This window comes from Haliaeetus leucocephalus, unplaced genomic scaffold (genome assembly GCF_000737465.1).
Source record: "Haliaeetus leucocephalus isolate CR32 unplaced genomic scaffold, Haliaeetus_leucocephalus-4.0 Scaffold193, whole genome shotgun sequence".
NCBI classification, from domain to species: domain Eukaryota; kingdom Metazoa; phylum Chordata; class Aves; order Accipitriformes; family Accipitridae; genus Haliaeetus; species Haliaeetus leucocephalus.
The window spans coordinates 556,484-569,545 of NW_010972629.1; the positions used below are offsets into that span (position 1 = coordinate 556,484).

A 13,062-nucleotide genomic window follows, 5' to 3' on the forward strand; every position below is an offset into this window, starting at 1 on the left:
TCGCCGCTCTGTCCAGAGAGCGCAGGCGTAAGGCATCTAACATAGCACATTCCACTATTGCTGACTTCTTACAAAGGATTCCACTTTGAGCCTTTTTCTTTCCAAGGAAGCTGTGCAGTAAATCGCAGCTGGAAGTCTTGGCCATTATTAGAATTATTATAGTCCCCAGGATAACGAATTGCATAGTACCTGCAGAAGAACTATATTGAATGCAACAACCTTTTTGGTGTTGAAATAGCAATGCTGTGTGTCACCAGAGGGTGTGCCTGAAATGATAGAGTTCCCATGTTCCAGGCATTGAGGCTGCAGTATTCCCTCTCCACCCCACCAAGGGGGACTACCGGCACTTCCTAAAGCATCTCTGAAATCTCCTTTTGTCTGTCCAAATCATCTTACACAGACCTAACCCTAACTTCCTGAAAAGACTTATGATTTGGAAGGTTATTGGTAACGAAGATCACTTTGGGAAGGGGTGTGTGCTAATCTTTTCCATTAATTTTTCTTACCTTTCTGCATTCCCTCCAGGGGCAGGGAGGCAGTTGTGCAGATCTGATGGCTTGTTCTGAGCCAGTGTCCCATTCTGACAGCAGAAGCAGTTTTGCTTTTGGTAGTAGTGTCTGTTCAGTGATGCCAAGAAGGAAGTCCCTGTTGTTCGTCCTTCTGATGTACGTGTTGCTCCTCTGGACAGTAACAGGTGTTGAGGGCTTTGCAGGTTGGCTTCTCAGCAGGGAGTAACCAGAGACACAAGAGTCTGGGTGCATTCTGGGGTCATCCCTCTCTCATGCTCCATTTGCTTTGTCACTGATCCAGAGCTTGCACAGAGTGAGCAGATGAATGCCTGCTGCTTCCACCACTGCAGCAAGCAGCCATATTCTAGCAGAAGTACCTGCTTGGAAAGCAGAGATGAGTTTTGAGATGGCAACAGAAAGTCAATTGTGTCAAGACTTGACTGCTCTGAATCAAGCGGATGACTGACAGGATGTGATCCACACCTTTTCACTGTAGATTCTGCAGAAATCGTTGTCTCAGCTTGTAGATGTGGCAGAGCTGTTTATGGGTTGCAAGCACTTTCTGCTGTCCTTGAGAGTGGAAAACTTAAGTGATTGGGGAGAGCGGTGCAAGGAAGGTGCAGCCTTCCTTTGAAAGCAGAATGTGGAGGGCATATGGCTGATTTTGTATTTTGTTGGATGAAGGCACTCCTTCTCCCCCTTTCCCCTCATGCTACTTCTCTGTAACATCCTGTATTTCTAGGCTGGCTAGGGAATGTAACCTCAGAGGTAAAGTCATGCACAAATCCCAGTAGTTCTGTAATCAGCCAGCAAAACTGCAGCTGATCTGTGCCCTTCAAACCAAGCCTGAGAGGTCTGAAGCACCACTGTTGTCCTCGTTTGACTCCTGAATTGATCTTACTTTAACAGCCGCAGCAGTGCCTCGATCATGCATTAAACATTGGCGTATGTGTCATGGTAGAGCTCCACGGGGATGCAGCGTGTGGGTGTTGCTGAGGAGGCTTTTAAGGACCGTTAGCACACTGTGTAAATGTTTAGGAGAGACAATGTTTTAAGAGTGATTTAATGGGCTACACATTGTTGTCAGTCTTGAGCCCAGCGCGTCACAGAAATGAGACATGGTCTGGGGAGAGAAATCAGCAGGATCATTGCCTCAGCACCCATGAGCAGTACAGGATTTATCATTGTGTTTTGTCTGATCCCATCTCAACATTTGCATCTTTATTGCAGGCCCCAAGATATTATTGTGTTCATCATTGGAGGGGCAACTTATGAAGAGGCGCTGACTGTCTATAACCTTAACCGCACCAACCCGGGGGTCCGGATCGTCCTAGGTGGGACCACCATCCACAACACAAAAAGGTAATAACCGTATTCTTTACTGTGGATTCTGTGTGTATAAAACTGCTGACATGAGCATGAATTTGTGACGCCTGAGGGATCTTCATCACGCAGTAAAACAGAGAAATGTGTGTAAATGGTCCGAGCCTATCTCTGCTCATTATGGCTGAGGGACTTACTACCAAGCTGAAGGTTTAATGTGCATTCTACTGAATTCAAGGGCAGGGAAGTCGATGTGTACAGTTTTTCCTGCTTATAATTCACCACACACTCTTAATATGAATGAGAGGCCAGTGCAGCACACAGGGATTCAAAACTGACTGTGGTCTCATTGCTCCTGTTGAAATCTGGAGCAACTGCATTTGATAGCAGTGAAGTTAATGTACCTATGATTAGAACTGAGTTCTATGATTACACTGCTAGCGGGCTCTCTGCCGCCCACAAGCCTGCAGAGTATTGGCTGTGTCTTTTGCATTTCTCCCTGGAGAATGGAGCTTTCATTATTGGTTTGCTGTACACTCCGAGTTGCCTTTCCTGGGAGGCCAGACATTTGTAACGGCTTAATCCGTCCAGAAACTGAGCAATACCGGGGAGCACTGACCATGCTGAGCTTCATTGATTTCCTAGGTCACTGTCTCTGGGGTGTTCCAGCAGCTATCGGAGCTAGAGGGCTCATGTCGGGCAATGCTGATGGTATTTCACGTCCCCTGCACTGAGCTGAGCGAGCCATTCCTAAGGGTCTTGGTCGGGATTTACAGAGTCAGATGGCTTGTACAGAAACCTGCAACTGCTTTGCTGTAGCTGGCCAAAAATTCCAGTCAATAGGGAACACCTGGTTTATTTTCTGTGAAATGTCTGGTTTATAAATACAATGTTTCCTGAACCCAAATTGTTCATCTGAGTATTTGAGAACAGGTGAAAATTTAGACCACATTGGGGATTGTTTCCTATCAGCATGGCTTGTTGCTAGCCAAGCAAAGGAGCGTGAATTCTTTCAATACATGCCTTGCTCCTTTCCGCCACGCTGTTCGGTCCCCATTCGTAATGACACTGCCATGGCCGGGAGCCGATCGGTTATCAGAAGGACGATAACGTCAGGAATGTGACAGGTGACCAACATCTCTCCCATATGTTGCAGCAGGAAGCGTGGTGAAATCTAAGTCCTGGGAGAGAACCTGGTGGTGTCCAGCAGCTGCTCTGAGCTTGAAGGGAGCACCCTGCTCTGAGCTGGGGTGGAAGGAGAGCTTCAATGTTACCACCTAGGAACGCAAACAAAATGCAGTCCTGCAACAGGAAGCAAAAGTTATGCTTCTCAACATTTGGGATGAAATTTTCAGAGCTGACTAACAGCTTTGGGTGCCTCAGCAGTCTCCTGGAGTTGTGTGTCAGAAATACAGCTGTCAAGCACTTCATTGATCTCAATTACTGACAGGTGGACTCAAGTGTAGCGAGCAGGCTAAAAAATGGCTTGGTTTTCAGACCATGTATGTGCGCTGCTGCTGCATCAGAGTCCAGTGTGATATTTATAAAACCCCTTCCTTTTCACGCCTGTAAGGGATCTTCAGGCTCCAAAGCTGCCTGCACAGAAGCAGTAACAATTCTTTTGCAAGGAAATCCAGTGGCTCCTCTCATCACTTGCTCAGAAAAAAATGTCTAGACTCTCCAAATTCACAGTGCCCACTCTGAAACTTGGCCCTTACTTTAGCTTAATGTCAGATGATTGGAAAGCTCCTGAACTGATGCTAGCCCAGAAGTAAATTGCTTTTATGAACTGGGTTACAAAGGCAAGTCTGTATTAGCCCACATATCGACCAATTCCTGCCCAAATTACCCTGCTTGCTGAACCTCCTGCTTTACAAAGTAGCCTTTGAACTAAATCCTGTTTTAGCCAAGCCTAGAAATAGTAAGAAAAAGAGATCAGCGGACATACTAGCCGCTCTTTGACTGATAAAAAGAAAGAAGTAAATTGTCATCTTGCAAGGACACAAAAAAACCTGGTTCATATTCAGCCTTGCATCCACTGTAACCTTTTAGTCTACCGGTGCATTTTGAGGCTGATTTTGACATCTACCAACACGCCTGCATCAAACTTTTACCAGCATCTGTGCTGTGAACCTGGATGGTACTGTCATCGTGCCACACTAAACACAAAAAACAGAGTAAGCAATGTGGAGATCTCTGGGATGGTATAGTTTTTCACACCATATTGGAGGTTGAGACCTGCCCTGAAAGTGTATCAGTGTAGCAGATTCAGCAAAAACTGTTGCTTGGTGGGGGGGAACAGAGAAAACTCACCAGCAGCGTTTTGAGTAGAAGGAAAGCAGTAGTGTGGGGAGCAGGAGGGGTGTGAGAAGATGGTTTGAGCTTTAGGTTGCCATCCCAGCTCTGCTGTTGACCTGTTAGGTGATGTTGGGCAACTTTCTCCTTTGTCTAGATCACCAGAAGGTCTCTGAGGGGGGACTGTCTCTCACTTCTGCTTTATGAAGTTCAAGATTTGCAGCTACATTGTTGGGTTCTGCTTCTTAGATTTGTGCTGTAATGAGCAATGTTAGCTAGTTAGGGCTTCTACCGTGACTACGTTTTGGCGCAGTCTCTGAATTATTTACAGAAAAACTAGGATACTCTATCAAAATTTGCATTTCAAAGAATGAAATGAAAAAAAAGAAAAAGAAAAAAAAAACCCAGCTGTTGCTTTTTAAGGGCTGACTACTACAAGGTCCTGTCTGGGAACTCCGGGATGAGGACTGCCAAGGGTCTCATTCTAAAAATAGCCCTGCCCTGAATGATTTGCTTTTCCCTAGTGGCTTGAATAAGATTTCCTTACTGATGAGAGGCCACATTAATAATAATAAAAACTTAGAACTTTCAAGTCGGTAATCTCGAGCCCTTTTCAAGGGAAGACTGGCCTGCTTAGCTCCTGCACACAGAGGAGGAGCAGCCTGTGCAGTGGAGCAAGCCGACTCACTCAGGACACCTGAGAAATTACGAAGTTTCCTGTCCACTGAGTGTTAACCGCAATTCTAGCCAAGTGCGTGAAGATCACAGATATTTCAGCAAATACACCAAGGTGTCTAATGTGAGGAAACCTAGATTTTCTGGTGTCCTAACTCCTCTAGTAATCCACTGGCCTTCCTTTAATGAACTCTTGCTGATTTCTGCTGGATTAGGGTTGGTATGTCACAATAAACAAGGAGATTTTTATATTAATGCGCTGAGCAGCCCATGTAAGCACACTAATCCTGTGCTTTCATTGTTCTTACCAGTCCAACTTAAATTGTGATCAACATCTGTGTTTATAGGATGGGGGATGGCTTAAGGGATATCCATCGTGCTTTTTTACAAAACAGGAGACAAACGAGCCTTTGGAGCTGGTTCTGTTGTTAGAGCTGTATATTTGTGGGAAGCTTATCTGTTTAAGAGACCATCGGTATTGTCCAATGAATATACTGTAAGTAGATGCTTTAAAGTGTGGGAGTGAAAAATACTCTGTGTAGGGACGGAGAATACAACATTCTGTGTTTGCAAAGAGGGTCCCAAAGTGGGCATAGTATGTACCTGTTTAAAGCTTCCTTATGCTGCACAGTCAAGTCAAAGAGAACCTGTCGCTGTTGATCTTTATGGATTTATATCCATAGAGATGCTAAATAGGGGCAGGCATCTAATAACAATGCTCATATGCTGAAAAGAGACACATAGTTTAAGGGATTCTTTATAAATAAATCAGGCTACAGAAGCTAACAGGCTCTGCTGTTGGAGTTTATTCCCGTCTGAAAAAATCCCGGTGGCTTTACAAGGTATGAGAAAATTTCTGTTTCTTGTATTCTGTCCTCTAACAGATAAATCCATGTAGCACACCTATTCCTTGGCCTCTTTCCTGACATTACCCATGGGCAGGTCAGTCAGTGATAGGGTTGGGAATGTGGCTTGGGTCTTCCATACCTGCCTGCAACCACAAGTTGTGAGAAAAAAATGCATTAAAGCAGCAAGGGTGCTGAAAAGTCAAGTGCTGAAAGCCAGAGAAATGCAGAAATTCAAAGATCAGAAAAACTCTTTGATTGTGCACACTCAGTTTTGCTGCAGATGAGGCCTTAAATCTGTCCCATCTCAGTTTACTTAGTTCTTTCTTTCTTTCCTCTGTTCCTGTTAACAGGCAGCCCTCGTGCTGTTAAGTCTAGGAGGGTATACAGATATGCATTTGGTAAGGCTTTGGGATCCTTTGAGAAACACCAGGAGGGTGGAAAAAAATCTGTTGTTGTCAAGGAATTTTCAGCGTTTTTCTAATCAAACCAGATTGGCTGCCTCTGTTACTTTTGAAATTTTGGCAGCCCTACTAAAAATACTTCTATTATGACTTGATTGTCAAAAAGGTAAAAAAACCTTCCTGGATGTGTTTTCCTGCATGATGAGCCTCAGCAATAGCTCGCTTCAGAGCTGTGCCCAGCGTATGAGAATTGAAATGCCACATCTGCCCACTTAATGCGGTTCTTCTACAGCGGGCTCATGCTGGGGACTCAGTCTGCAGCTACGCCATTGCACCTGGCTATGGGTCGAACCACTTGATAAATGAAGTCTGAGTGTAGAACTCCTGTCTGCTTTTTTCCCTGCAATATAATGAGCTGTAATGGAAGGGCTGGAAGGCTGGGGATTATTAATCATAGGTTCTTTAAAAAATACATATGTAATATGTAATTAAATTATATTTATGGTGAAAGTGAGAGTTCTTTCTTGACTTGGTGCTATTCCTTAGCACTGACCATAGCAACATCTGTAATTACCTGCAGGAACCGGATGAATTTGGGCAAAACTGTGCTGGAGTTAAATCTCTGGGTTTTCAGTTGCTCTCCACTCTTTAAGTTAACATTTGTGGAGGGTCATGGGCTCACACCAAAATGCAGAATGCAGAGATCTGAGGCATTAGGGCAGGGAGAGAAAAGCCAGGAACATAATTACTGGACTTTGAATTGAAGAAGTCGGAGAGCCTAATGTGGCCAGCAGCATCTCCTAGCTGCTCCCCTTCTCTGGGCTGAAAGCTGGAAAGAAGTGGCTCTGGCTTCCCCCGCTTCCTAAAGAAAACTCAAAGTGAGGGAGCTGATTCCTTGCTGTTGGCAAACAGTTTTACCACCAGTCGCACGGGCAACGAGCTCCCTTCTTTTCTGGCACATGCAAATGGATTTCAAAGAAATTCTGCTGGGTTTGGGGGAGAAAGGGTTAAAAAGTGATCAATAATCAGCTAAAAATGGAAGACCAAGACCAGGAGGAACATCTGGCATGTGGGGCTGACTCATCCAGAGCACAGGTTAAGCACAAACCTGCTGTGACTAATCCAAGGGGATATCTAGCCTGACCCACTTACCCAGTTACAGTAATAGCCTGGTTGTGCCAAACGTCGCTGCGGTGTGCTTAGCCAGTGGAGCCTGGTCACCGGATACCTGTGCCTCTGGGAGAAGTGTTTGGACCAGCCGCAGTTCCTCCTTACTACGGAGTGAGGGAGGGTTTGGAGTAGAGCGGAGAGATCAGTTCAAATTCTTCTTGTGGTTTGATATTCGCACCCTGATCAGAGGCTTTCCCAGCCAGAGCTGAAGTAGCTGTGACCACTGCAGTAGATGCTCACTGTTTCTCGCAGGATCCTCAGGGTCCTGGGAAATAACAACAGCTGCAGCATGGTGCATTTTTACTGTGCTCCACCTCACCCCTCCGCTGCAGGTGGGAGTTTGGCTCTTACATCAGCTGCACTCCAGATGGGGAGACTTGTACAGGAGCTGCTCAGAGGTGGTCATGCTGCCCACTTTTAAGACCTTCCTGAAGTATAAAGTGACAACGTCTCGCTGCATCTCCCTTTACACACACACACACTTTCTCTCCAGATAGGAAATAAACATGAGTCCCCTTTAAAAATAAAAGCAAGTCATTCTCTGTTAAGAACTCAAGTCTGCCTGACTCTAATGCCTAAAAATAAAATGGGAGGAGGGACAGCTCCCTAGCTGTAATCTCAGAGCTGAGTGACCATAGCGCAAGCAATGTTCCTGTACACCTCTTATAAATCAGGCTGCTGCTCTCCCAGAATACATATTTCTAAATGGTGTGGTGTTGAGATCTTGAAACTGGTATAGGCATTTGCATGAGATTTTTTTTTTTTTTTTTTTTAAAAACCCCTCAAAAGTCACAACCTGGGCAGGTAGACCTGTTTTAGACCTGTTTTAGGGGAATCATATTTTTGTAGGATTTGTGGTATAGCCTGATTTTTTTTTTTTTTTTTTTTTTAAAGCGTTAATGTTCAGATAACTTGATCAGCATATTGAAGGAATGAGTCAACCTAGAAACGGGTAGCACTGTATCGGATTGCCAGAGTAACCATCTTCCTGGTAACACATCCTCATTAGATCTTACGTGGGAGCGTTGCTGTGGTTTTGCACAGTATTCAGCTGCCTCCCAAACTGCACAGACCGGCAGGTGTAAGTAACTGTGAAGTAATGCTAGTGGGCCACAGCTTTGTTTTGTGGGCAGTCCTCACAGCTCCTGTGGCTTCAGAGACTCCTCACAGAGATATCTAGGGATGTCATGTGAAGGTTCACTCACACCTGTCTTGCTCTGGTGTTGGTATTATAGCAGCACTCAGAGACCCGGCTGCTCAGGAGCTGTATCAGCACACAGGAGAAGACAGTCTGGTCTGTGTATACTCCAGACAAGGCCAGTCACATGAAAGATGGAGGTGGGGAGCAGCAGCGAAGGGCAGGAGTGAGCTGTGGCTTCCTGGTGAAACTGGGACTAGCTCCAAGCTTCAGTCTTAGTCTAGCACTTACCTCTGTAGGCCATGCTCCCATTTGGCTTTTGCAGGCAGGAGTGCCATATGAAAGCATATAGAAGCCTATAATCAAACAAAAACAATGCAAAGAGCATTATTCTTTCAAAGGTTGGGGGGGGGGTCCTCTTGAAAGGATTGAATTGGTCTCAAACCTTAACCCACTTTTAGACCTATTTAAACAACTGTGTTTCCAAGGTTTAGTCTCCCTTGCTCTGGTGTATTTTGCTGGATTAGGCGCCGCTGTGCTTTGTGAAGGAGGGCTGAGAGTGCCGGAGTGCAGGTGTGATGCAGCTGACCTTGGTGCAGCTCCAACAAATACCAGTCTGTATGTACGCCTACCTCTCAGCTTGCTGCACATACCTGTCCACCCAGATAAGAAATGAATCTGTGCTCATGACAGGTGTAAGTCTGGAAACTGAAACATTGTGGCATGTTTCAGGGATAAAATTGGCCTTTGAAGACTGCCTGGTGACAGAATGAGTGAAATTCATTTTGCAGACTCATCAAGGTAGAAATCATCTCTCTTGCCACCTAACCATGCAAGCCCAGTCCTGCACGCAGCAGAAATTCTTTGCTGACAGAGTTGCCTCCACAGTGATCATGACTTCAGCCATGTCCATACAAGGCTTTTAAGACACACTGCAAGCATTCCAGAACAGGACTTTCCAAACTATCAAATGCTTAGCCTAACTCCGCTCCTAAAGACATAACAGGGCTTAAGTGGAAACAGATTTGGGCTAGGACTGAACGGTCTTGCAGATTCCGATTTCAGGATCTCAGGATCTGAACCAGAGCAAGACACAGAGCCCAGCCCTCCTGACTCCCAGACATTTTCGTTAAGTGCTGCACGCTTGATCCCTGCTTCAACCTATTTTTCTTTTTCCCTCTGCATTTGGCCAATGTCAGCCCTTGGCAGCTGATCGCCACCTGACAATTTTTTTCTTGAGAAGCAGCTCACTTATTCAAATGTGTCTCTGAATGCATTGTCTTTTGGTTTTTGTGTGGAACCATTGCTCTGGTGTGCAGTTGAGCCGTTCACTTGACTTTATAGGGCAAACTTGTGCATAAGTCTCAAACTGACAAGTTCCTTGGAGTCTAGCCCTCAAAATCCCTTAAGGTGTCTGGGAAAATCATACAGAGGAGAGACTGGGATGAAGCTGAGTGTGTGCTTAATATTTTATTGGGTTAAAACTTTCTTGAGATCCAACTGAATGAATGGTTAGTGCCCAGAGGTTTCCTGTGGCTCATTATTTAGATCCGAATGTGGTCTAAAGAGGCTGGAAATTGGAGATAGGGTCTTGCTGTGGATGTGAGCCCTGGGACGAGGCTGAGGAGCTGGGGCGTGAGGCACAAGCAGTGACCCAGGCTGCTCAAGGGGCTGCTTTCCAGAAAGCCCTGGCTGTGAAATGTCACAGATGCCTCAGCAGGAGGTTTCCACCCTGCCTCTTCCTGCCTTATCATCCACACAGGAAGACTGAGTGAGCAGAAAAACAAGCCTGAATGCTGGCCTTCCTGGCTTTGTTACTGAAAGGCGAGTGGGGCTACCACCTCGGTGCAGATGCTGAGCTGAGCCCATGAAGAGCTGCTGCCCTCATTCTGGAAGCCTTACCGTTTGTGGCACGGGGAGAGACAGGAGACCGCCCAGACAGGATGGAGTATTTAAGGATGAATGGCCATGTTCAGTGAAGATGTTGACCTGGTGATCCATGCTGGGTGCTCCAGATTTTGGTCCCCAGGGCAGGTCATTGCAGTCCCATAGCTTTGCACTTTGTTCTCCCTCATTGAATTCATCCTGGCTGGTGGGAGGATCTGTCACTGGAAAGTGGGAGCTTTCTGCAAGGCTGCCATTCACTTATTTCCTCCTTGATTAGTGTCTCGTAGCTGTAGCTGTCCCAGTCTGAGGACATTTCCCCTTGCAAGCAGCTGGAGGAGTAGGTCAGTCAGAGGGTGATCCATCCACTCTGCCACTGTCCCTCAACTGCCATCTCTCAGGATGCTGCTTTTACATTGGAGGACATGAGTCCTGATCTGAGTGTCTCTGTCATGTGCCCCTTCAGGGACCATCAGTCCCTGACACTTCCTCACTGCTGCCTCCTTGGAGAGGGAGCTGCTGGGTTTGACATGAGCCTAATGAGGGGAAGGAGCATCATCACCACTGGGACCAGGATCCCTGTTCTGGGTGGGGTTTTTTGTTGGATCCCATGCTGTTGTGAGCAGGTCTTCTCCTCTTTGCCACTGTAACCACATATGAAGGAGTGACTCTGTCCCCCCATCCTGGTGACACCACGGGAGAAAACAGATGTTTTCATAGCGCTGAGGTTGTAGAACACTTGTTGGTTTTGTTCAAAGGCTTGAAGCCAGGCCATGTGGTTACTTTCTGTCTGCATGAGTGAAAAGCTGGCCCTTGTCTCTGCTAACCTTACCTTTGCTTGGCAGCTTCCTTGAGGAAGTTACAGCTTCAGGGTTCCGTGGCCGAACTACCGAGAGCTCTCAAGTTACACCAAGGTCAAGCAGCAGACGGTAAACCTTGGAGAAACCCTGTCTCGCCCATCCGGAGCTTCCACGAACTGACAGTACAGCTTTGGAGCAAAACTGGATGTTCCTGCACTGCACTGCTGCCGTAGCTTCCCCCGTCCATGCCAGGAACCTTAATGGGCACAAGGAGCATCTGGGCAGTGAACGCTGGAGTTGGCGTCTGCCCTGATGAACCAGGACATGCCCCAAACTGCAGCACCCTCATTGTCTTCTCACAAACACAGCTCTGAATGGGACATGGCTGCGTAATTGGAATTGTAACCTGCAGGAGAGCCTGGGAAAAATGTTACTACAGAAGCACTGAGTCTCTGCAGCTCTGCCAGCCTGTGGGAAGGCTGTGCTCTTAGTTGATTTGTCAAAACACACGGTATGACTCCCCTAATGAACATCTAATGATCCTGGTCCAGACTTCTGTGTGCATCTCTGGAAGGTGAAGCTGATGGGCACTAGAAGCCCTTTGCTCTGCTCAGTTGTCTGTATATTTTGAGTCCTATTAAATAACCCATTTTGACTGAACCTTTTGTCTGTTAAATGATTCCTAATATCCCTTTTGTAATGCCACTGAGCTATAACTACATTCTTAATCTTCTTTATTAACTTCTGTTTACCTTAAGAAACACAACTCCATGCCCCCTGGTTTTGCTCCCATGTTGTGAACTGGAAAAGTGTTGTGATTTCTTTTTAACAATAAAAATAATTCTAGCAGTAATAAAACATGTTGGATTTGAAAAGAAACAAGAGAACTGTAATTGTGGAGCAGACCTGGGAGCAGAGGAGGGTGCTTGGCATCCTCCTAGGCATGGGAGCTGGACCAGAAAGTGCTCACTGCTTCCCCTACCCTGGCTTTGGGGAAGGTGGAGACAAGCAGGGGGAGAGCTGTAATCCCAGCCCCTGCCTCCTCCGAGGGTGCAGGCATCTAGGAGAGAAAAGCAGGCTCTCCATACCTTCAAGAAGATTTTTATTTTTTCTTAGTTTCCTGTTTTTTTAGGTACAGGAACTGTGAAAAGCAGCACAGGTTGAGAGTCAAAACAGACATCAGCAAACTGGATGCCTGGCTTCTGTGAATGTCCACTACGAATGAGCAAGTCTTTCCCTTATCTCTTCCCATAATTAAATTAGACTGAATCTCTAGCTCTCTGAGAGCTCTGCAGAGCTGCTGTGGATGGAAAGTACTTGAATTCACACTCATTTCTTTGGCTTAATTCCCTGAAGCAAGGTCATTCCGAGCCTGGGTGCCTGTCCATCCAAAAATCTCCCTGCAGTGCTGAAGGATTGACGGTAAGTGTGCTGTGGAGCTGCTCCAGGCTCTCGCGTGAAAACAATGGGGTCAGGCTGTGGGGCAGAGTTCCCATGCCACATCATTAGGGAGCATTTCCTTTCTAACTCGAGAGCGTCAGGCATTGTTTTGGAAGGGATGCGTACTGGCATGGTTTCCAGTCTGTCGCCTTCATCCTCGTGTCTGGGAAGCTGACACATTTTGCTCCTCTCCTCCCTGTAGGATTAATGCCCTGCAATGCTGCAGTCCTCGTCAGGCAGTGGAGTTCCAAGGTGGGGTTGATGCTGTTGCTGGAGGCAGGAGATGGAGGTACCTCACAAAACAAGGTGTTTGCTTTATCTAGTCAGCAGGCTCTAAGCTTATCAGGCAGCTCCATTTCCTAACAGCATATTCTAAAAGGTTGTACTCCTGGTACTGGATTAAGCGGTGGATTATGAGACTCCTACAATGTGTGATGTTGCATCAACCTTTCCCAAGTGAAACCTGTCTCCTCTGTGTTTCTTTTTGCAGCCTCCTCGGTACACATTTTTGCTTACTGGCAAATGCACTGAAGGGTTGGACCAAGCCTGACACAAAGTCCTCAGGAACCATCCCTGCCC

General features: G+C 46.3%; 1 protein-coding gene across 3 annotated transcripts in view; it reads left to right on the forward strand.

Moving 5' to 3' along the window:
* VPS45 (vacuolar protein sorting 45 homolog (S. cerevisiae)) overlaps window positions 1–11,585 on the forward strand; it is a 28,640-nt gene extending 17,055 nt beyond the window's left edge. For 2 of the 3 annotated variants that reach the window (XM_010565550.1, XM_010565552.1), the window contains 2 exons: window positions 1,740–1,871; window positions 11,089–11,585. In XM_010565550.1, the coding sequence (XP_010563852.1) occupies window positions 1,740–1,871; window positions 11,089–11,176 (220 nt within the window). In that variant the 3' untranslated portion in view covers window positions 11,177–11,585. Of the gene's footprint in view, window positions 1–1,739; window positions 1,872–2,988; window positions 3,222–11,088 lie in introns of those variants that run through there. The other variant, XM_010565551.1, reaches the window with a different exon arrangement.
* Window positions 11,586–13,062: the final 1,477 nt, after the last annotated feature.